This window comes from Hibiscus syriacus, unplaced genomic scaffold, assembly GCF_006381635.1.
Source record: "Hibiscus syriacus cultivar Baekdansim isolate YM2019G1 unplaced genomic scaffold, ASM638163v2 tig00111377_pilon, whole genome shotgun sequence".
Classification (NCBI taxonomy): domain Eukaryota; kingdom Viridiplantae; phylum Streptophyta; class Magnoliopsida; order Malvales; family Malvaceae; genus Hibiscus; species Hibiscus syriacus.
In genome coordinates, this window is record NW_024063073.1 from 507,964 (window position 1) to 534,492 (window position 26,529).

The 26,529-nt window shown below is 30.6% G+C and overlaps 3 protein-coding genes across 3 annotated transcripts; 2 read left to right on the plus strand and 1 right to left on the minus strand.

Moving 5' to 3' along the window:
• The first annotated feature begins 10,802 nt into the window (after positions 1–10,802).
• Positions 10,803–11,667, plus strand: LOC120159835 (NDR1/HIN1-like protein 1). Its single transcript, XM_039170370.1, has one exon. It carries the CDS (start codon positions 10,837–10,839, stop codon positions 11,464–11,466), a length of 630 nt encoding a protein of 209 aa, XP_039026301.1. The 5' UTR covers positions 10,803–10,836; the 3' UTR covers positions 11,467–11,667.
• Positions 11,668–14,813: 3,146 nt separating this feature from the next.
• LOC120159790 (NDR1/HIN1-like protein 10) lies at positions 14,814–15,618 on the plus strand. The gene has a single exon (XM_039170337.1). The coding sequence runs from the start codon at positions 14,852–14,854 to the stop codon at positions 15,527–15,529; it is 678 nt and encodes a 225-aa protein (XP_039026268.1). The 5' UTR covers positions 14,814–14,851; the 3' UTR covers positions 15,530–15,618.
• Positions 15,619–20,257: 4,639 nt separating this feature from the next.
• On the minus strand, positions 20,258–20,749 carry LOC120159824. Its single transcript, XM_039170360.1, has one exon. The coding sequence runs from the start codon at positions 20,747–20,749 to the stop codon at positions 20,258–20,260; it is 492 nt and encodes a 163-aa protein (XP_039026291.1).
• Positions 20,750–26,529: the final 5,780 nt, after the last annotated feature.

Consider the following 26,529-nt stretch of genomic DNA (forward strand, 5'->3'; position numbering starts at 1 on the left):
TAATCGTTACAATATATTATGAGTGATAATATATATTCTAAAGACTCTCAATTATTTGATAATAAACGCTTAAATATCTTGCAATTGTTGGTGCTCGAACTTGGGACCTCTAAGGATAACGATCCTCCCTTCAAATTTTGTGATTTTTAAGAGAAATAGAAGAAAAGAAAATATCTTATAAAAAATTTTATATTAAGGATGTGAATTATTAATCAAATGAACTGAATCTTCTAACGAAAAAATTGATAATAAAATGAACCATCTTTTTTATTATTAATCTGGGATAAGTATAAGGTAGTACATCTTCAAAGATAACTCTTAATTTGGGATCAGTATAAGGTATTATCTATTCAAAGATAACCTCAACCATTTGACATTGAACACTCACAAGTAGTATCTGTTCAAAGATAACTCTCAACCATTTGACATTGAACACTCACACATAGTATCTGTTCAAAAATAACTCTCAACTATTTGACATTGAACACTCACATCCGTAGAATTTTTGGTGCTCGAACTCTGGACATCAAAAAATAACAACAGTTCTTTTACCACAAATGTCACTTGATTTGTTAATATTATAAGTTATTTTATGTATTAATTTTTATAAGAGTGTATATATATAATAAAATATCATGATTTTAAGAAAGAATTTGTTCAATATTGCTCTTTTTGGAAGGATACAAAATTAAGAAAGAAAAAAAGCAGAGATAATTATTGTATGTGAAATATAGAGAAGGAAACTTCCTTTTATAAAAAAATAAAAGAGTAAAAATATTAAAAAAATAGTTGAAATCATTCTATTCATTTCATCACCAATATAATTTTATTATTTTAAAAAATAATCTGATTTTTCTTTGCAATATATATTAGGGTAAAGTATAGTAATGGTCACTGAACATTTCTGAAGCTTGCATTTAGGTCCCCCAACTTTTAAAACTTACAATACAGTCCCCCAACATTTATTCCGTTTGCAATATGGTCCTCCAACTTAAACCACCGTTAGAAATTAGGGTAAATTATATAAAAGGTTATTGAACTTTTCAGACACTTGAATTTAGGTCCCCCAACTTTTTAAAACTTGCAAAACAGTCCTCAATTTCATTCTAAACCCCAATTTTCAAAGTAATTCAATTTCATTCTAAACCCTAAATTCCAAAATAATTCAATTAAATTCAATTATGTCAGATTTATTATTATTTAATTTCATCTTATTTCATGTGATACGGATTTTTTATATAAATATAATAGTATAATTCTTATCTGTTGAAGAAATTTTTTAATTAAAAAAAGTAGTTAGGATATAGAAGAGGTTGAAAATAATTCGAATTTTAAATTTATAAAATGTTATTTTGACGTATAAATAAAAGTGTAAACTACTAGGTTGACAACTTAACTATCTAGCCCTTTTTACTTTTGTCATCGATCTTTTAAATTTATCAATCATACAACATAATTATTTAACTGTTTCAACTAAGCCACTAGTCGTTACCAATTGATAAAAATGATGATGTGGCAGTTAAAAGGAATTGACATTATTATACATTCAGTCTTTATTATTTATATAATCAATTTGGTCCTAAATTAAATAGAATTTAATAAATTAATCATTTAATTAGGATCTGACATGTGTTAGCACATGATCATGACACGTGTCATTAGTGACACATGTCACCACCTAATTATTTATATATGCTATCAATTTGGTCCTAAATTAAATAAAATTTAATAAATTAATCATTTAACCAGAATCTGACATGTGTTAACACATGATCATGATATGTGTTATTGGTGACACATGTCACCACCTAATTAGAAGAAAATTAAGTTACAAAGAAGTAAAATTTGGGTCTTGGGCAAACTCAAACCTGAGTCACGCAAATGAAAGATACAGGGTGGAGCCACTAAGCTAACACCATCGTTTGTGTTAAGAGATATACAATAATACATATACTAATAGTATGACCAATGTCAGAAAAAAAGAATATAATGGAAAATGGAAATAATGAGATTTGAACTTCGGTAAAAAATTTGAAAGCAATAAATGATGGGAAAATATTATATTTTTTTATAATAAAATATTATATTTGATAAATTATTTGATAGATTTAATATATTTTTAAATATTAGTTGATACAATATTTTAAAAGAATAAATTTAAGATTTATATATTTTTAAACTAAATTTAATAATTATATTTTTCATATTTATAATTCATGATTATATATATAATCTTAAGTTGAGTATTTATAATATAATTAATAATTTTAATTTCTTATTAAAAATAAAATATTCAAAAAATATAAATGATTCATACATTAATATATGAATATATTTTTTATTCATACATCTAAATATACATTTATATAAATATATTTTTATTCGTATATTGAAATATTTTGATTAAAATATAAACATATTTTAAATACTAGTTTATACAAGAAAAATAAAATATATCAAAAATATAAATGATTCATACATTTAAATATAAATTGAATCATTTATATTTTCTATACATCTATATTTAATAAGAAAATAAAATTATTGGGGGACTGTTTTGCAAGTTTTAAAAGTTGGGGACCTAAATTCAAGTGTCTAAAAAGTTCAATGACCGTTTATATAATTTACCCTAATTTTCTAACAGTGATTTAAGTTGGGGGACCATATTGCAAACGGAATAAATGTTGGGGGACTGTATTGCAAGTTTTAAAAGTTGGGGGACCTAAATGAAAGCTTCAGAAATGTTCAGTGACCATTACTATACTTTACCCTATATATTATATAAACTATTGAATTGGGTGATGGTCATAAATTGAAGGTGTGGATTTTCGTACCGTCCATCTGGTGGACGCGTAACTTTATATTAGAAGAAGTCGAACTTATAAATTTTAGGGGTTGAACTTAAACTTATAAAATTTCAGTAAAGGTGATAACATATTTTTAATAGAAAATACATAGAAAAATCTAAAATATAAGGTAATTTTAAAATTTTAAGGGACGACTGCCCCCACCTGCCCCATTCGATCCATCCCTGCCGTCCACGTCCATGTTAGTGAAATAGTCCAAATAACCTTGATTGATAATGGTATTCATGCACAAACCAGTTTTCTGTGGTTAAAAGAATTGTTGATATTCATTGAGGTCATGGGTTTGAACACCAACAATTGCAACAGATACTACCTTGTAATTACCTTATCTTACTAAAAAATGGATAAATTATGTGCATAGTATCTAAACTATCAATTTTGGTCCATTTTAGTACCTAAACTTTCAATTTTTTCAAAACCATATCTAAAGTTCAATTTTTTAAAATTTAACGTCAACTTTTGTACGAGATACTAAAAATGAAACAAAAGTAAAATTTTTAACGGCGGGTTACTAAAATAAAATGAAAACTAAATGATAGTTATGATTTTTTTATTTTTTTTTAAAAATTAGATACTAAAATAGATCAAAATTAATAATTTAGGTACTAAATGCATATTTTACCATAAGAATTTTGTAATGTGTTTTGTTATTGCCAGGTGATATGAGAATATATCTACTTAGGTGTATCTTTTGTAACCTTGATTACGTGCTCTTTTTTTCCTTCTATTTTGAAAGATTTTTTTTGGCTGCCTTCCCAGTTCCTAGGTTTTGTCTTGACTAATCCGGATCGACATGCGTCACACATTTAGCTCTAGTGGATGAGTCTCACGGCAGATATTTTCTGTATACATAAGGACTCGAACTCGAGAATTTACTTAAGTGGTATCAAGTTGTTTACCACTTGAACAAATCCCTGTTGGTTTGAAAGATTTTTTTTGTTACAAAAAAGTTTAGGTTAGGGGTGCTTCTCACAGTCTAGGGACAAGATATACCTAAGACCCAATTGGGATTTATATAGAAATTACAGATTATCAACTAAGAGTGACAGTGGTAGGATTCGAACTTGTATATAGGAATTTATATATGATTTATTAGGTTTGAAAGATTTTTCAACGAGGCATAAAGAAACCTTGGTTCTTTCCATTTTCCTTTTAATAAAAGTTAAAAAAAAATCATGCTTGAAATCACCATTTTTTACTATTATTATATTACAAAAATATATAAAAAGCCAAAAAAATACAAAAAAGAAAATAATCTTGTAAAATATGTTGCTCATTGCTGCCACCCCTGCCTGCACCAGCGCCTGACACGTCGGTCGCCTGCCACCGCCATTTACGTCAGTGTCTGACCCGCTGATCACTTGTACAAAGAACCCATCAGCAACATACAAGAAAAAACAATGTAATTGGGTATAAAAAACCCCAACATAACATTTGTAAGGGGATTCTCAGAAAATCACATTTGTAGCATAGGGTTGTTCCGATTAAAAAAATAAAATTGTAAAGGGCTCCACCCCAGTCAGAAAACAATAGAAATTAGAAGCATTTGAAGGAATTTTGGTATATTTTGGGGTTTTAAAACCCTAACCCTTGTTTAATTTGGATTGTTGCTTAATCCTGTAATTTGACGGCTATAAGTCGTGTGGCACCCACACTAAGGGTATAAAAACCTTAGGGGGTGTTTGGTTCAAGGCCACATTCCCATGTTTGGTTGGTCGTGAATCTCATTTCCGGTAATATTTTATTACCAATAGTAGATTTTTTTGGGTATATTACCGGGAATGTCATTACCTCCATTCCCTTAGGTCTTGTAACATTACCGACGTTTTGGACTAAAATGCCCTTAAATTTTTATTTTTTTTTCCAAAATATCATTCTTCTGTCATTAAATGATAAAAATTCTACGAAGGTTAAATTACAAATTTATCCTTAAATTATTTTAGATTTACAAAAAAATCTATAATTAAAATTTTATATGAAGTTCAGGGGTTAAAAAAATTTTACCCTTTCATTAAACATTTTTTATATTTTTAATTTTGTAAAAAATTATATAAATATTATGAATTTAATTTTTTAAAGAAAATATATAAATATTTTACAATTTGTAATATTATACAAATATATAATAAGGACAATTTGGTCAAATATACATTCCAATAATCTTTTATTCATTTAACCAAACACGATAATCTTACATTCATGTTAAACCAATCAAACACAAAATACAACATTCCCAGTAATCCTATTCCCTGTTAATCTTTTATTTTCACTGGTAATCTTACATTCCGTGAACCAAACGCACCCTTAATGCTCTTGGACCTCCTCTGCTGGTCAGACAGTTGGATCTTTATTGGACCTGGAATTGGATTTGGACTATTGGACTTTGGAATTGATTGGACTTGACATGAAATTAAAAATAATAAAAATAATATGCTTTTAAAACTATATCATATATTTTTTTCAAAAACTATATATAATATATATTATTTTTTTTCAGAAATCATACAATACATTTTCAAAAACTATATGTATATATATATATATATATTTTAAAAGTATATTTTCAAAAATTATATAATATATATATTTTATAAAAAACTATTAAACTATATAATATAATAAAATACTATAACATATATTACATATACAAATGTGATAATAACTCCGGACGAAAATGAGTGTATACACTTACCAAAGTTATTCCAAGTCTAAGGCATAACTTATCTAAGGTCATCACACTATTGTTTATTACACTATATCAAACTATCATTTTCATTTATTCAAAATTCACATTAGGAGTTTTCCTAGATTTATTATGCACAAGTGTTATAGTTCTTCTAATTTAAAAGACCACACTTATTCTTAATCATGAATAATTATCTTAAGGGTGATAAGTAAATCATGGCTCATTATAATATATGAATCAATATGCTCGGGGTCAATATTAAATACATATATGCCATGCATAAGATATAATGAATGTGGTGTCATGCTTACACATCATAAATAAAATCATAGGATTGCATTAAAGAGTTGTACAATTTCACCATAGTGCCACAATTACACCCGTATATACCATAATTCAGCTACTAGACTCTTTGACATGTTAACGACAACTATATACTCTTAATTACAAAATTACTTGAGTAGTTAAGATCACCACATATGAATACACATGGTACACAATATCACAATGTCATGATTTCAGGAATTGAACCCTAAGCTTCTAGGTAAATGTTAAGATTATGTACATGGACATGTCACACAATTATATGAATAATCTTACCTTGTCACAATGGGGATCACACATATATGATGGCTTATTACAAGTAGGGGTGGGAATAGGCCAGGCCGGCCTCCAGGGGCCTGGGCCTGGCCTGTATAAAGCCTGGCCTGGCCTGGCCTATTTAACTAAACAGGCCAGGCCCAGGCCTTTTTAAAAACCTATTTAACTAAACAGGCTAGGCTTAGGCCTATTAAAAAGCCTTATAAGCCTGATAGGCCGGCCTATTTAGAGTGACTACTTTGTAAAATATACTAAGTTAGAGTGACTTAATAGGGATTTTACTCTAAAATTAATGGTTAAACTGAAAATATTAAATGTTTATTGTTAAACAGGCTTTTAAACAGGCCCAGGCCAGACCTAAATAAAAGCCTTTGACAGGCCACAGGCCAGGCCCAGGCCAATACAAATCAGTGTAGGCCAGGCCCAGGCCTATTAAAGCCTGGCCTGGCCTGGCCTATTCCCACCCCTAATTACAAGTCTCCCTAATCACCATACAACATGTAATGTATTTTAACACTTATTAACACATTATATCACATATTTTAATCATTTTTAACACTTATAAACTCATTCACTATTCTAAGGGTATATTCATATTTTTTCCTATTCATAGGTATGTTAGTTTTTTACCATTCAAATAGACTTCCTAATCATTTTTTATCCACACACGAATATTATTCTTCATTTCACATTATTCATTTAATTAAGTCACATTGTTATGAATATTTTGATACACAAGGGCATTTTAACCATTTTCTAATCATAGGGTTATTTTAGACATTTTCTTATTTACAACCTTTATTCTTTTTATCACATTATTAATACTTTGATCTTTTAGACTTTAAGGCATTTCAGAACTTTACAAAATTAAACAATTTAAAACTTGGAGATAATTCGATCATGTTGTGCATAATATTAATCGTGATTATTAGTTGCAAACACCTTTGACACTTACAATGACCTTATCGATATTATGATTAAGTTACCTCCTACATCTAAGCTTGAGCAAGGCCTGGATCTAGCTTGAAATCATTGTTGATTAATACTTTTTAAGGGGTTTCTTGGAAAAAGTGGAGAACTTTATTTGTGAGGGTGAAAAAAGTAAATTATTGTTGAGTTTAGGTGTTTCGTTGAGTTTAGAATTTTGTCTTGAACCCTTTACCCTCTTAGAATTCGTGTTAATATGGATATTGTTATAGTTTTACCCGAATTCAATCTAAATCAAATTAATGAAGATATAAAATTAAGAGAAAATTGGAAAAAGTAATAAACCTAGTTTGATTGAAAGTAGAAAACATATTCTCTTTTATGTTAATTTTAAGTAAGAAATATAGTTTGAGTAAATTTTTTACTATTCAAGTTTCCTTTATAATCAAGTAATTATCTTTATAAATAGATACTATGGATTGGGGTTAGATGATCATATCGATTCTAAAATTCTCTAATATTCTTTTATTTTCGATATTAGTAAAAATTTTGGTATATATTTATTGAAATTCTCTTATATTTTCTATTTCAAGATTAGTGAAAATTCTTGATCATGATTCATATATTTTCTAATTACAATTTCTAACAAATGATACCAGAGCTATGATTCAAGTTGTGTAGTTTTAAAGGACTTTATTGCAAATTTTGATAATGATATTGGATACATACAAGAGGATTTTTTGCTACAATAAGTTTTCAGTTACAAATAATGATTTTAAATTGATCTAGTGATACTTCAATGGATATTACGTAATAATTAAAGTTGTTGATGACATGATGACATAGCTTTAACAAATATCTGGTTTACATAAGGATTGGAGTTGTTAAAGATTTGAAGACCAATTTTCTAATGGAATTTGTGTTAAAGGAGAGATTGTTAGATATTGACTCGAATTCTAATTAGTAATTAAGTTACATTTCTAGGACTAAAGATTATTGGTGATTACGTTTATTTATATAAGAATTCTTATGTAGTAAGGAATCTTGGTAACTAAATATTTAGTTCTATAAATAGAGAGAATGTCTTAGCCTTTAGAATTATATGAGAAAATTATTTTGGAGACACATAATCATTTTGTAGTCTCTTCAATTTTTGGAGTTTATATTACATAGATTGATTTTGTAAGGATGTTGAGAAAGTTTCTTGGGATACATCATATTTGATTTATATAATGGATTTCGAGATACATAAGACATCATTTATTTGTATCCTTTGTGATCTCTACGTTGATCGTGGATTATTGTTTTTCTTACTTGTGGAGGTAGACACGACTGAACCGCATTACATCTCATATCTTGCACGTGTTTTATTCTATGTTGTTCATGCTTCATTTACTTTTCTTCTTACTAATTCCTAACATGTTTAAATCTTAATATTATGAATGGTTTTTTTATAATATTGGATCTAAATTAATTGATCAATAGATCAAATATCAATAATTATACTGAAAAAATAAGATATACAAAAAATATCTCATTTAATGAAAAATATTTATATATATCATGTATCGATGATTGAAATAAAAAATTAAATTACTCGAGCATTTTTTATTTCTTTAAGATTTTGTAATTTTTTTTTCTCTATTTCAACAACCCTTCCAAACCTTTGATAAAAAAAAAGGCCTATGCATTAAATAAACTTGAGATGCCTTTTTGTGTGCCACATTCAATATGGGAATAAATTCTTGGTGAAGAGTTACAAACATATGAATTAATTATGAAATAAGATAATGTTTGATTGTTGGACTATTGAAAGTTTGTTAAGATATCAGCATTGAAAAATCTCCCTTTGAACAAAAAATAAACTCTTCTTTTTGTCTTGTTTTTCGATGTTAGTTGGGTTTTGATATAATATTTTTCTTAAAATTAATAAAATAAATTATATTAAATTAAAAATTGTTAACTAAACTCAATTATTATGATACTTATTTAAATTTTGTTAAGTTGGTGAAATGTCAAGTAACAAACAATAATTATTATTGAATAATTTAGAGTAATGATAAGATAAAACATGTTTATATAAAAATTAAGAAATATATATATATATATATATATATATATATATATATATATATATATATATATATATATATATATATATATATATAGGTAAATCAGTTGTACAAGCAAAACAATATAAGTAGTTAAAGGACGATTGTTATCTCTAGAGGTATTAGATTTTAACATGACGTTTGTAAGGGTATTTGAACCAGGGGCGGACTCAGGACAAAATTTCAGGGGTTGCACAAAAAAATTCTTATAAATTTTTTTAGGAGTTGCACAATATTAAGGGTGACACTTGTATTAATTAAAAAAATTAGAAAAAATTAACACTAAGTAGACAATTTTGTTGCACAATTTTTTTTCCTATAAGAATTTAACTGAAATATGGGGATTTTACCTAAAAATCATAAAATATATATATATATAAATACTGAAATAGTATCATTTGATCAATATTCCTCCCAATTTGAGGGGTTGCCCGGGCTACCCCTGCTACCCCCGGATCCACCCCTGATTTAAACGTTTATTGTTAAATGATTGATAATCTTTGAATATATATTATTTATAATCACACCATGGGACAATTGAGGAAAAAAATGTGTATATTTAAGGATGGCTGCTTATAGAACCTCCAAAAAGTGGGTAGCTGTCATTGATAAATGGGGTCCCAGGAATCCATTGCCAACGTACTACTTGGACAGACTCCATGGAGATGATTGAATTACGGTTGATGATGTCATGATGCTGTACATTCAATACGTAAATAAAAAGGGTTAATACCTAAACTTTATATTTTCATTTTTAGGTACTTAGTCGTTATTTTAGTACTCTATAATTAAAAATTTAACTGAATTATTGTACTGTCATTTTTATAAGTAAATTATATAATTTATTATTCAATTATTTTCTCACTCTTATTTTGACCACTAAAGTTTAATTTTTTTTAATTTAACTACTCAACTGTCGAATTACTTTTATTTTAATCACTTTGATTTATTTTATTAATATTTTTGTGACATGACATTCATTATTATTATTTTATTAATATATAGTTTAAATAAAAATTAAATTTAAAATTAAAATTATACCCAAACATAAACATTATACCAAAACCCTAATTCACAAATCATTCATCCCACTCTTACGTCCTCACTCTTATCGCCCTCTTCAACGTGTTCCTTCCTTTTTTTATTTTAATAATATATTAATAAAATAATAATTGAAAGATGTCACATCATAGGAAATATTGATAAAATAAATTAGAGTGATTAAAATAGGAATAATTTGAAGTTAAGTGATTAAATTAAAAATAATTAAAGTTCAATAATCAAAATAGGAGCAAGAAGATGGGTGAGTGATGAATGATGTAATTTACCCATAAAATGCCAGTTTCATTAAATTTACAACAGTATAGTGCTAAAATGAAATAAAAAGTGAAGTTTATGAGTGATTTTGAAGAAAAAAAAACAAAAGTTCAAGTACTAAAATGAAACAGAAGGGATAATTTAGATACTAAAAATGTAGTTTACCCTAAATATAATTACAGTTTTTTCCCCACCATGCAATATATTAATAAACTCTTATTTCATATTAAATGGAGTCTATATATAAATCAACAAAGACAGCCAACACTTTGATTTCACTACACAAACCAAAACAGAGAGGTCCCTCCCTCGTTATCTTACGCAAACCATGTCGTCAAAGGATTGCCACCACCATGGCAAAAGCCGTGGGAAATTAGTCCGAAGAATCATAGCCGGCGTTGTCATCTTCCTCCTGGTTGTTCTTATCACAATCCTCATTATTTGGGCTATCCTTCGTCCCAACAAGCCCAGGTTCATCCTCCAGGACACCACCGTCTACGGCTTCAACGCCTCCGTCCCCAATTTCCTCTCCTCCAGTTTCCAAGTCACCGTGACGTCTCGGAACCCGAACGACAGGATCGGGATCTACTACGACAGGCTCGACATGTACGCCACTTACAGGAACCAACAAATCACGCCCCGCACTGCAATCCCTCCCACTTACCAGGGTCACAAGGAGGTCAACGTTTGGTCGCCGTTCATTAATGGGGACATGGTTCCTATCTCGCCGGACTTTTCCGTGGCTTTGGGGTCGGAACAGGCTGCCGGCTCGGTTTTCCTAACTATCAAGATTGACGGACGGGTGAGATGGAGAGTTGGAGCTATCGTTACCAGAAGATACAATCTCCACGTTAGATGTCCGGCTTATATCACTTTCGGAGGCAACAGTAACGGCGTTATCGTCGGCGATAATGCTGTTAAGTTTCAGTTCGTGACTAGCTGCAGCGTTAGTGTCTGAAGTTGGAAAACACTGAGGATTGAGGAAGAAGATAAAGAAACTAACAACGTCAAGTCCCAATCTTAATCTCTCGTCTCCCTCGATTTTATTTTATCTGAAGTCGTTTGTTTTTTCACGAGGAAATTGTACACTTTGCTATAGAATAAATGGAGAAAAAAAAATTAAAGGAGTGATACGAAGCAAAATTTAAAATAAAAATGTAAAAAATCCTTTATAGAAATTTTATTTTTCAAATTAAAAAATGCGTGATTAAACCAGATTCTACGTTATCAAAATTTTACCCTTGCTAAAAGTTTTATAAAGGAATTATGGTGTGTTGGAGGCCACTTGAGAGTTAAAGGAGTCCAGGCAATTTAGTACACGTATCTCTTTTAATTCAGGTAAATTTTGATGACACGGTTTTCTTTAAGAAGATAAGTGATGCGATCCTGACCAGAATCAAATTTCTCCATGCATTACTCACGCCATTAAAGATTTCAACGATTGAGTTTAAGGGAATTCTTCTTAATTATCGATACTGAGGGTTCGATATCGAGACCGAGGGGCTTGGTATCGAGAATGGGATTCCATAATGCCATTTTGTTATCGGTACTCTAGGGAGTATCAATACCCAAGGTCCATGTATCGATACTTCCACTTTTCTTTCAAGACATTTCAGCATGGGGTATCGATACCTTGGGTAGAGTATCGATACTTAAGGCCAGTATCAATACCCAAGGGTATGTTTGGGCCTTAGAGCAAGGAGAATTTGAGAGGTAGTATCGATATTGTAAGGTCAATATTGATACCAAAGCTTTGTGTTGAGCAATAAAAAAGTGATGTTTTAGAGATAGGTGAAATTTCCCAAAAGCTTATAATTTATTCCAAATAAGACTGCAAGTGATAACAATAATAATGCTTAATTCAAACATAGAAACGAGATAAATTTAAGAGAAATAAGAGCCTTGTTTGAATGCTCGGGAAACGACCAGGACACCCGAGTTCCTTTAGAAAAGATAGCAGAGTCGAAAGTAGAGGTTTAGTCCGGATATATCCTTAGGGAGTGCGCAAGGAACTTTAAGCTGACTAACTAAGGCCGAGGCCTGACACTCATAAGGGGTGGGTTAGTCGAGGGTATGGTGTCTGATGCAGAGATTTCGGGGGTCATATCCTCAATAGACTAGAGGGGTATGTGAGCTTTGAGATGCATCCCCTCAACCACACCATGATATCTACCATAGAGTAGAGAGTAAGTATACAAGTATACTCACTAAAGCAGGGTAGAGCAAAGCAGTGGACTTGATAGAAAATTATTAGACTTGATAACATGAGCCTTTCAGTAGTGTACTTTTAGTATGTCCTAGTTGTTAGTGTAGTGTTGAGCTAGTTAGCTCAGCCTTCGGATATTTCCGTTAGCATGTTAGTATACCATCCAGTTTGATAAGATCTAGAGTGACCGAGGTCCAGATCCAGTGCAAAGCATAATACCTCATCAACGTTTTGAAGGGCATGTATATTTGTACACTTTGTTGTAAAGTTAACTCATAAAGTGAGTCAAGAGTGAGTTTGTATATTTTTTAAATGTATTTATTTATTTTGAGAGCTCTCAATTGTAAAGTTTAAAGTTTTGTTGTTTTATAATTTATTTTATTAAAATGATTGTTTTGATGTCAAAGAAAGCAAGAAAAGTATGAGTAAAGAGTTGGTCAGTCACTTTGGTGGTTCTATGTACGTAGCACCCTAATTAGTCGACTGTGTGTCGTACTGGTCTAGGGTGTTACAACACTAAGGTCTCTTGGTTCATGCTGAATTTCGAGTTTAAATACTTAATAAGTTTTTATATTTTTCTTATTTAATTCTGGTTCTGTCACTATTGACGGATTTGATTTCTCTATTGTTTCAAATTTAGTTTTCTTTCCTACCCATCAAAGGCATTCTTTAAACATCTGTTGTGTCGAAAAGAATTGTAAGCATCCAAAGTTTTTAATTTTTAAATAAACCATTGTGTGCTGATCCAAATCATAGATGAATAAATTAATTAGATTAATTAAGTTTGTTGGGACATGTTGGACCTTGAATGGATGAGAATTGGCCCAATTGAATATGAAAAATGAAAATTTTTATTTATGAATGAAAAGGGAAGGTCTAAAGGTGTAATTGGACTCTCAATTAAAAAAGGTTGCATCCCCAACTAAAATACTAAAGTTAATTAGTAAGACTCAACACCTTAACTTTTGAGAAATAGTTAGACTTGGAGTCTAAACTTTGTAAAATTATCAAAATGACCCCAGTGCTTAATAAATAGATTTGAAGTCCTAAAATATGGTTAGGAAATAAAAAATATCCCCTTATCTATTGTATTTCCTTCGAATTTCTTTCGCAAAACACACTTCTGTTATAAATCCTTTACTTATCAAGACATTACGAATAACTACAGTCTTTTGATTGAATTATTGTTAATTCCATCACCGTTAAATCTACTATATGATGCTTAGGTTTACTCACCTAGCATATATATATATATATATATAACATGTAAAATTGAAAAGAGATTCTCTCTTTGTCTCTCATCTTCTCTCGTTATTTATTATCTTTATTAAATAATTTCTCCTCTATTTCTTTCATAAAATTATCGATCGTTATTCTTTGTCCAAATTAAAAAAAATCACCGAAAATTCGTAAAAATGTGTTTTTCTCATCAATCCAAAGCACTAAAATGGACTCATTCAAACAATCGGACTTAGAATTTTATTAATCATACACGTCAATATCAAATTTGTATTTATATTAAACCAACATTTTCATTATACAATTACCTTTTTCTCTAAACCACTACATAGAATAGAGCATCAAAGTCAAAGAAAACGAACTTGGAAGTTTCCAAGCATCTCCAACCCAAAGCATTCATAAAAATTATTAGATGGACTCGGTTATCACGTTATATGTGGTTTCAACTAATAACATTTTTTTATCTTTTTTTTCTTAAGGTGAATCCTCATCTCTTTACTACGTGTAAATAAAAAGCGAACAATTATCTAGAAATTATTTAAAATCGATGGATTGAACCATGGATGACTTGGTGTGATGGTACCATGAAATAATTTCTCAACCACTCGTGGTAAAACAAAATAAAAACATATTTGAAAAGGAAGTTACCACTAACACCAAAAGTCTTATATCGCCCGCACTCGACAAATCAATCCCCACAAAGCAACCGCGTCATATTGACCAGGTGGCATTTCTCATTTTGTTAACGTGTTCTTGCAACACGCTTCCTAGTTCCAACTAGTTTGCTTTGCCTCTATATATACATCCCATATATCTTCCATTCATTCATTCATTCATTCATTCTTCTCTCAACTTGCAAAAGTAAAAGCAGATTTTCACAGCGTTTAGCAGTTTTACAATGGCGGAGAAACAATCTCATCTCAATGGAGCCTACTATGGCCCTTCTGTTCCACCAGCTGCGAATTACCACCGCCCCAGCCGTAGCTCGGGCTGCGGATGCGGCTGTTGTCTTCTGAAGCTGCTCTTGAAGATCGTGATCGCTCTTGTGGTCATCATCGGCCTTGCTGTTCTCATCTTCTGGCTCATCTTCCGCCCCAACGAGGTCAAGTTCCATGTCACCGACGTCAGGCTCAATGAATTCAGCCTCGATAACCAAACCCTGCGTTACGACCTTGCGGTTAACATCACAGTGCGTAACCCCAACAGGAGAATCGGCATACACTACGATCGTATCGAGGCCAGGGCCTACTACGACGACCAGCGTCTCCAATCTGTGACTTTGACCCCGTTTTATCAAGGCCACAAAAACACCAGCTTCTTGAACCCCGTGTTCAGGGGGGAGCAATTCGTTCGGCTCGGTTCGGATGAAGTTGCCGATTACAATGAAGAGAGGATTAGTGGTATTTACAGCATTGATGTGAATCTGCATTTGAGGATCAGGTTCAAGGTCGGAAGGGTGAGGACCAGCAGGTTCAGGCCCAGGATTGAATGTGACTTGAAGGTTCCTTTGAACACAGCCAATGGTACCTTGGCTGCTGCTCCTTTCACCACCAAGAGATGCGATTGGGATTACTGATCACACTTGGACGCCTCTCATTCATGCTCCGATCGACCCTTTGATTGTATTTTTCGTTTTGTGATTCATACTATTTATTCTTTTGTCTTTATTTCCCTGTATGTAGATATATAAACAGTGGTATTGGTTTCGAGATATTATACACGGACGATTACGTTTTAATTTACTCGTTACTCTTTCTCCGTAATATACGTAAGAAACTGTAATTTCAATAATTTTAAAAGTTCAAACCTCGTTCACACAATTGGATTCAAATAAAAAATAATTTAATATCGTTTAAGTAAGATTTCGACTTAAAAAAACTCTATTGACAGACTCACCTCTCAAAGTGTGTAATGTGAATCAATCCAAACCTGGAGAGGAAAAAAAAGTCTAAACCTCTATGGCGTACGTAACTGGAAATTTAAAATTGGAATAACCTGTTTGATATTCCAATTGAAAACTAGTTGCTGGTACTTTCTATTGGGGCAGTTGACCAAATGGAATCATATATATAGGATAATTTGGTACGTTGAATTCGTACCAAGTTCGTACAATATTCAAATTCAAGGGTGGGTTGTTTTTTTTTTATTAGACTTTTTCAAAATATTATCATCATTAAAGTTTAAAATATTATATTTTAAACGCTACACTTTTAAATTACTTCTACTTTAATTTCACTTATTTCACTAATTAAATTTATATATTATATGGATTTATTATAAAATTATCAATATTTTCAAGTTTGTATAAATGAAAAAGACTAGATGAATTTTGTTTCTTTGAATTTTTATGTGACTAAATGAATTTTAGGGATTTATAAAATTTCTTTTATTAATATAATACTTTAATATATAATTTATATTAATAAAAATATGATAATATTTTGATATATACAAATTTTTAAATGGCTCCCAAAAGATAATGTTGAGTTTCGTTACTGACAGTACCAATTTTAAATTTTTAACATTAGTTACAGAGCATCATTGATTATTAATTCTCTTGTTTTTTTTTCATACTATGTCATTTGTTTTCTTTTTTTCTTGAGTTTTTTTTGAATAATAATCTTCATTTTGTGACACGTTTTTATGTATTCTTATGGCATGATCCTTATGTTTAGTAAAATGTTATTTGTTATTACAATTAGAATTATGTAACGAAATAGTCTGTCAGATTCTTTGGTTCATTCACCACTCTTTTATCATTTCGTAAAGAGTCTCATTCAACAGAGACAAAAAATTATTCGGATCACGGGTGGAGGATTCCTTGTTCTCGGGTCAGGTCAGGTGGACCAAAAATCCAACCCAACCCGACCATGCCCATCCCTATATATGATCAGATGACGGGTCACCTATAGCTTAAATGTTAAATGTATATATGTAATGTTAATAAGTGTTTTGATGCAATGTTCATTTTTTAATGTAGGAATACATGGAGAAAGTGTTTTAGAAATCACTCCATTAAATTTAAATTATGGGCGAACAAAATTCAACTCGACTCGAAAAGTTAATTTTTTTAGTTTCAAGTTATTCAAGCCGAGTTATTTGAGTTAACTCGAATTATTTATTCATTTTTCGAGTTAGAGTCAAGTTAGAATTTGAAAATTTTGAATTACTCGAAAAATCAAAAATTTGATTGAGAATATTAACAGTTTTAAGATTTAGTCCATGATTTTCTTATTCGTTCATTTTTCCTTCATTTTAAATCTATTTATACAAATTTTAACCACATGCTCCTAAACTATTATTGAATACATACGTACTTTCAATTTCTCTTTTTGATAACAAGTTTTTTATTTTTCAATTTAGTCCCTCAACTTTTTATGATTTCCTTATTTCTTCAATTTATTATTCATTTAAGTCCATTTGTTTACCAATTTGAATCACATGCCTCTATACCACTATAGAATCATTATGTAACTTCAATTCCTATTTTTTTTTACTAAATCTATTCTCCTTTTTATTTAGTTCTTTAACTTTGCATTTTACTCAATTTGGTCTTTTGATTGCAATTGTTTGTAAAATCTTTCATCCCACCAATTCCTTGACTCATTTATATTCTCATCAATATTTTATCCTCAAAATACCTTCTTTAAATGTAATATTGAAATATTTTTAAATTTTAGATTGTATTTGATATACTAGATAACATTATAACGTGAGAAGAATATGAAGAAATATAATATATATGAAAAGAGTATGAACATAAAAGCTAGCAAAATCTCTCTTGTATACTTATTTTGAGTGACCACTAAAGGATTGAGGTTCAATGGAGTTGTAATTTACCAGTGTAATTTACCCTAAAATATTAAAGATTAGAACCATTGGGAGCCCAAAGTCATTTTGAGGCTAAATGGAGTTGTAAGCGTGGCAAAATCAGCATGGGCAAAAGAGTTGAAAACGCCATTTTCCTAATCAAAACTGCCAACTTCAAGCAAATACATATACGTGTATGCAGACCTCAGCCTTCCATCACAATAAATAATTTATAACGTTTTGTTTATAAATTATTATTTAATATGTTATATGTAAAAATAATTTATAAATAATATTTGAATAAATTTAAATAGTTTATTATTTACTTTTATTTTTTAATTTATTTTAAAAAAATATTTGACATCATTCGAAATTTACTTATAAAATTATTTTTTATTAATAATGTATCGGATAATAATATTTTTATATACATCCTACAAATCAAATTTTAAAAATAGCGATTGTGTGGTATTTATATATGCGTGAGATGATATTGTCAATTGGTCAAATATAAAATATCAGGTTGATTTTAAGATATATATATATATATATATATATAATTATCTTACATAACCAATGGTCGGATATGTTTATAAACTAATTAGATCAGACAATTTTTTAGTGATTAAAGGAATGATTGTTATCTTCATACGTTTTATGTTCGAACATCAGAGATTACAAGAATGATAAATTTTTAATATTAAATTATTTAAAACATATATTATATTATAATTATTCAAAATTAATAAAAAATAAATCAGACAATTTTCCTTTTTAACACTTGGAGGGACATATGTAGAAAGTGAAATATCTTATTCTACTCTTTTGATTTCAACATGGAAAATCATAGCTTGTCATAAAGAAAAATGTTGTACTCAAGCATATGTATAATCAGATTCCACTCCGCCTTGTCAGTTGAAGGATATTTTATAATAAATGCCCTTCTTTATTGATATACTCAACAGGTAGAGCGGTCGAAGATAATTCATTGTGTAAATTTTATATTTTATGAGTTTTAGAAAAATATTAAAAAAATCAAATTGATGAAAAAATATAAATCAATTTAAAATTGATTATTTTATAATGATATTTAATTGAATTTTCACTTCAAGAAATTATGAATGGAATCCGATTTGCAAAGTTGCAATCAATTCAAGAGTTGATGAAAAAAATATAAATCAATTTAAAATTGATTATTCTATAATGATATTTAAGTGAAAACCTCGTTCTAAACATTGACGTTTTCTAGATACAACTAACGGAGTTGATTTAAGTTGTACGTAGTCTGATATCGTTTAAGTAGATATCAAGTTTAAGTTTTGTGTGTATAAAAATTTTCTGTTGAGAAGTTCAATTATTAAAATCAAGTGTACGATCCAAATTAATTCGAATTATCAAAGTGAAGCATCAAAAACCGAAAATAAAATTACAAAAAAAAAAGAATTTGCATGGTGGAAAATTGGGCTCTTCTATTATAAAAATGGAATTCATAATTCAAATAAATCTGCGTGTTTGAAGGAAAAAGTTACGATTAGAAACAATTGAATGATTCCTGAGTTTGCCATTTTAACGGGCGTTTTTATCTTAAAATATTCAAATATTATAATATTATTAGTTAGGTATATATTTTTTTAATTTTATCGATCTAACATCTTTTATAATAATATACTTTATGTAAAACGCAAATTTTCTTAAGTAGATCGAGGCACATTTACTGAAACACACCTTCTTGAGAAAATGTTGACATGTCATCACATAAGAAATCACATTTCAATGGGTTAAATACTTTTAGTCATTTGACAATTAATAATCAATCACTCTGTTACAATTCTACGTTGATATTTAAACTTATAATATCTAAAAATAATGATTCTTTCACCCACTTATATAAATTAATTTATACAAATAATTGGGTAATTAAATACAGAGTTTAACCTTGATAGAATTAGCAGGGTCGCAAGTCACAAACCAGGGCAACGGGAAAGGGGTACCCTACTAAAGTGCCCTTCCCCTCTTGCAGTCTGTTTTTTGCAGACTCGGCCATTTCCTTTTCTTTTAAGAATCGTACCAGTTGTTAATGTTCACCTCTCCTTTACTTCCTTCACCTACCCTTTCTACAATCTGGTGATCTACACCACCTTTTCATTAAAGTACTGATAGTTTTCATGGAGTCAGACAAAATGATGTTTTTAAACATATTTACAGGCTAATAGAAAAATTAGGAGCAATATCCGACGCAGGGAGTTAATTAAAAATACATTTGATTACATGCTAAATATGACTAATTTTCACCCTTCAATTCTTAAACTCACGAACCCCCGCTTCTTTATCTGATAAAATGTCATTTTCCGGCGAGGTTACGTCATCGATTCCCGGCGAAGATAACGAAAGCCCTGAATCAAGATCACGATCCGGAGAAGGCGACGGAGTTAAGTAAGGCGGCGATGCGCACGGCGTCGAAAACGGAGTCTCCGAGTCAACTACGACAGCCACGTCAGCCGACAATTCGGCCCCGCCCGATAAGCAGCCCCCTGAGACAGGCCCGCTTCTCGTTTCTCGCTTCACTCTGATCAGCGGAATTCTCGACGCTGTCGTTTCCTTCTCGTTCCTCTTCTTTTATCGTATACAAGATCCTCGACTGCCCGTACAACGCCTGCCACGCCTCGTCGTCCTCTGTCGTGGTTCCCTCCGATTCCGGCGCCGTAGCAGCCTCCGTCGGCGTCGGGGACACCACCCCAGAGGATGGCTCCACACGGGCCAGTTGGTTTTTCCAGCAGAAGAAGTAGAGAAGCTCCTTGGAGGGAGCAGCGTAGAAAGGTGAACCCGAAAACTCAGAGTCAACGGAAAGCGCGCCGCCGCTGATGACGCTGCGCTGACGGAAGCTCCGTTTACGCCAAAGAACGTAAACCAGCTCCGTGAAAAGAGCTAAAAGAATTGTTGCGAAGATGACGATGACGACTATCGCAAGCTTAGTTGGAGCATTCATGACGATTAACTGTTTCAGCTGATGTTACATAAGAAAAGAGTCAACTGAGGAATTGTGGGGGAAGGAGAGAAGAAAGGATTTTCTTTGTGGATTTAGGGAGGAAAATGATGAGGTTTTTTCTCGGAAAACGCAGAATCATGGAAAAACAGAAACGGTAAGAGATTGTGATGATGTGGAAGTAGAAAAGCACTCTTCGTCTTTGTTTTTTTTGGACTTAAATGGTTTTTTGAATTAGTTAGGCGGACGGCTTCCAAGTAACTTTCTAGTTAACCTCCAAACTATGCATACTTGTATTTTTATTTATTTTCTATTTTTTGAAAGGTATGTATTATCCGTTGAGAAAATTAATATTTATTAACAATAAATCTAATGGTAGAGTGTACAAATGGTCCGTCCATAGAATACTAATTTATGGACTCTTTTAATTATTAAAAGTTATAAAATAGTCTCTTAACTATAGATAGTTGTTTTGTTGAGTTATTGTCGGTCAAAAATTATAAAATGATCATTTGACTATTCATTATGTTTCAAACTCGTCTTTTCTCGTTAAAAAATTAATGATCATCTGAGTTGGACGTTAACATGCTGATTGAGATATGATAAAATCGTAAAACTCATACTATCATTAAATTTTTAACGAAAATGACGAGTTTGAAACATATTGAATATTCAGTTGACCATTTTGTGACTTTTAATAGTTAATGGACTATTTTTTAACTTTTAAAAATTAGGGACTTAATAGAGAAACACCCTATAGTCATGGGACCATTTATGTGCTTTAACATAAATCAAATCATATTTATTATGATAAAAAAATAATATTTCGGTTATAAGATGTATTTTTTTCTATATATTTTTTGAATAGAAAGAGAGGCCGAAGCCATAACATTAAGTCTTTATACGAGTGTAAGGAGAACCAACAAGATCCCGGTGAAGAATAGCAAGTAAATGAGTCGGGAAAGAGTCTAAAGGGAGAAGAGGATCATCATGGGTGTGATCCATTTTTGCTATGTAATCAGCCGCATCATTAGCTTCGCAATAAATCTTTTGGAAGTCGACAAACCATGCTTTCATGTATAGACGAGCTAGGACTCGAACCAGAGCAATGGACTATCCATAGATGGAGGCTAAGAACTTCACTACTATCTGATTGAACAGTGGCCTTCTCGACGCAACTTCGAGTCCCAGAAGGATATTCTAAAGTTCAGTTTCAAGCACTGATGCATGACCGATGCATCTGCGAAAAGCAAATAATAATTATGTTTATCATGATTAAAAAATAATAATACCATATGACTAGGGATGGCAAACGGGCAGATCGGGTGCGGATACCCCTTCCCCTATCTCCATACCCACCTAATATTTTTCAGTTCACTACCCGCCCACCACCCATGATGGGTACAAATTTTCAAATCTACATCCGCCCACGCGAGTACATTTTCAAATACATCCCCACACCCACTATCCACTAGCGACATACACATCTAGACCCGCCTGACAGCAAACTAATGAGATGTTGGAGTTGGTTCCCAGACAGTTCGTGATGGGGTAGCAACGCATGCTTCAATATGTCAGAGGAGTGGCTCTACGAATATTATGGAGACAGATTGTAGGGAGCATGTAGTCGCAGAGCTGGATTGTTGAGTTGCTTTCGATGTTAATGTTCATAGTGCGCCTAATATGGGTTTTGAGGGACTAAAGAACATGGAAACTGCTGCTTTTGATGTTAATGCATATAGTACGGCTAATTTGTGTTTGGATGGGCAATATGGGCTAAAGAACATTGAAAGTGACGTGGTTAGTGGGATTATGAGTTTAATCAAAGAACCGAATATTTTCCTAATTAAAGACCAAATTAAAGACTAAATATCCTTAATATTTGGTTAAATTATATGTTATATATTATACAATATTAAAATTTATAAATTAGTCTCTAAAATTACACCTAAATTCATAATGGTCCAAAATTTAATAGATATTTAGCTGGGTGGGCGGATGTGGGGCGGGCGGATGTGGGGCGGGTAATGTCTCAAACTCATTACCCGCCCACCACCCACGACGGGTATCACTTTATAAATCCACACCCGCCCACTACCCGCTAAAATTATACCCATCCCCGCTCCAATTGGAGCGGATGCGGTGCAGAATCTACGAAACTGTACCCGTTTGCCATCCCCACATATGACATAACAATTAATAAAATTAATATAATAACAAATTAAATACTTTACACTCCATCTTAATTTGATTTTTAATTTAAAACTTGTAATTTTTATTATTTTAATATTATATCAATTTAATCTATAAAATCACATCTTTCATCGTGTTTTGATATAATATTATATCAATATATTTATCATCGCTTAATTCTTTTTCTCACTCCAATTTGATCACTAAAATTTTTAAAAAAATTAAGTTAATCATTTGATTTTCATATTATTATTGTTTTGATCATTATATCATTAAATCAAAAATAATATAATAATATATATTATTTTATTAATATTTCTATCACATAAGCACCCATTAAGATTTTATAATTAGAATAAAAAGAAAATTAAAATATATAACATTACACCCTCACCACCATCAACCAACAACAAAGGAAATCCTTTGTTGGAATGAATCTAGATTTCGATCATAGGATCAATCACTATTCTGGCTTCCACAATCAACGGTATGTTGTAATCATCAGACATGAGTAAACCAACAGAATGGAATAGGTATTAGTTTTGTAATGATTGGAGCAGCAAACTTGGATTCGACAAGAATCTCATTTATGTAATCGTGTAAGTAGGGATGACAATTTAAATCTAAATTGTTGGTTTTATATCGAGTCGGGTAGGATTTATATTTTAAAAATTCGAGTCAGGTATAAGTCAAGTGAAAATTATATATTTTTTGAGTTGAATTGAGTAGGATAAAAGATATGTAATTTTCATGTCGGATCGGATTCAAGTGGAAGATATATATTTTTGGGTCGAGATGACAAAAAACCCGACCCTAAACTGACCCGTTACCATCCCTAAATATAAGTGAACCTATCATATTACCTCAAAATAGTGTAAGTGAACCTAGATTCCAATCGGGTCAATCTACTCAAATCAAATTCAACACTTCATTTGTCCTTGATTAACCAATTTTGGTCATCATGTGACGCCTCGAAACAAATTATTAAAACAAAAACAAAAAACTAAAGAGAAATAAAGAGAAGGGAATATGAAATTTGAACCTTTCAAAACCCTCTCTTATATCTTATCAACTAATAAACAAGTACAAACGCGACTTTTGATTTTGTCTTCAATAACTGAATCGTTACCACTTATTTATTTCAATTTTTGTATCAATATAAAATTTAATTAATTAATATATTTATCCAATAACTTTACAACTTAAATAAAAAAATTCACTGAAATAAATACTTTTACTCTTAATTTAATGCTTGAAGTATTATATTAGAAGCTCTAAACTTTTAGTTAATTAATTAAATTAGCTCTTCAAACATAGAGGAATGCATCTTAACATTTGATCTTAAAGCATCATTATTTCCCGTTTAGCTTCATTTTAGCATTACTGATCAGACTTCCTATCCAACCTAATCTAAACTTTTACCTAATGTTTAACTTAATGAAGCATCTCTCGAAATAGTAGAGGATTCATCATCATCATCATCATATATAATAAAAAAGACCCATGATTTGGCTAATGAAAATTAAGCTAAATCTGAAATGAAAAAGAAAAGAAATATAATTGCCCGTCCAGTTCAGTTGGTAGAGCGCAAGACTCTTAACCTTGTGGTCGTGAGATCGAGTTCCATGGTAGGCAATTCATAATTCTAACTGTCGGAGGTCTTCCACGGAAGCTGCTCTTAACCTGGCGTTGGGGGTCAGCCACCTACCATATCTCCCCCTTACCCCATTACATATAAGAATATGATCAGCTAATTGTGAAAAGAAAAAGAAAAGTGAGGGGTAAGGGCACGAGAATCGAAGTTTAGCTCATTTATATAATTTGTTTGTTGGAGTTTAAGTCCCACTCTATGCAATTACGATGAGTTTTCGATTGAGTCAAGTTTAATTAAAAAATTATAAGTTATTTGAGTTTATAAGTTTTATTTTATAACTCAAATTTGATTTTATTTTTTTCAATTCGAGTCGAGTTTTTGAGTTTATGTTTAAATTTAATTATACATATTTATAATAATATGATACCATTTAATTTCAATTTAAATGATTTTTTTATTATCATATACATTACATATATATATATTTTCATTTTTTTTTCATATGTGATATACATATATATCATACAGAGTCCATGAACTCGACTCATACTTAAGTCAATCCAATAATTACTAAAATTATCGAGTTATTATTCGAGTTGTGTTTTATAATTTAACTTAAACTTAAAAAAAATTTTGAGCTGAATCATGTTTATGAAATTACAACTCGAAATCAATTCGAATCAAAAAAATTAAATTTTCGAGAGTCAAATTTTGGTTACCCTTTATACAACTTTTGTTTCGAGTGAAGTAGGTGAAGTAGGCGCATCAACCGGGCTGCTTCTCGTGAGTTTGATATACCTTTACGAATAGGGCTTGTGGTTGGGGTGAACCTCAACCTGGGCTATTTGTATTAATGTGGTCACTGTTTATGCGTAGAAGGTAGAACTCTATTAGGTTATATGATTCGAATAAATTATATCAATTGCACGAATCAAATGACATCCGTGATAAAAGAATTATTGCTATCTCTTAAGGATCTAAATTTGAGCACCATAAATACCAGATATGTTAACGTTCAATGTAAAAAGGGTTACTTAAAAAAAATTGTATCCTTCTCATAACTTTCTATAAAAATTTAACTTAACTTCATTTACGAGGTCGTGCAATTATAAAACATAAATTTTAATATTTGCTTAAATAAGCATATGTGATCGGTTGGCCAAGCTGTTCATTTTTATTCTCTAACATTCTTTTAAGTCTGGGTTCTAGACCTATTAGCATCACTCCCCTTTCTTCCCCTAGTGTCTCCTTTCCCCTCCATTTTACATAAGATTAGATTTAGAATTTATCCCAAAAAAATAACTTTAAGGTTTACTTGGTTGAATGAAAAAAATTAAAATAAATTTTTCATGTACTTAATAAAAGAGAAATTTGAGGGAAAGAAAATAGGAGTTATGATAATTTTCCATTAATGCATGTAAAAACAAATCAATTCAATTTACAAAGAAAGGATGAAAGAAAATATATGTGAGTTAGAAAATAAAATTGTATTTTCTATCATTCCTATATTGAAAAGAAAATTAAATAAATTTCTATATTTTTATTTATTTTTTTACTTTTTATTTTATGTTCTTCCACTTTTCTTTTTACTCTACCAAGCAAAGTCTTATACTTTATCTAATTGAGTGAAAAATGGAATAATCGAAAGAAAGAACAAAAAAATAGAAAGAAAATAAATTTTGAAAGTATTTGGTAAGAAAAGAACGAGAGGAAAAAAATGAGTGATTGGGCATTTTCTTTCCTCCCATAAAAACAAATCATTTCAGTTTAGAAGCAAAAGATGATAAAAGAAAATACGAAAGAGATGTAAGTTAATTTACAATATGTAGTTTCTTTCCTATCAAACAATGAATGGACATAAAATTATATTTTAATTTTTTGTTCTTCCTAACAATCACACCAATAAAAAAAAAACATATATTTTTATTAAAGATTAAATATAAAATAAGTGTTCAAAGTATATTATTTTTTATGAATATGTGTCTGAAGTATTTTA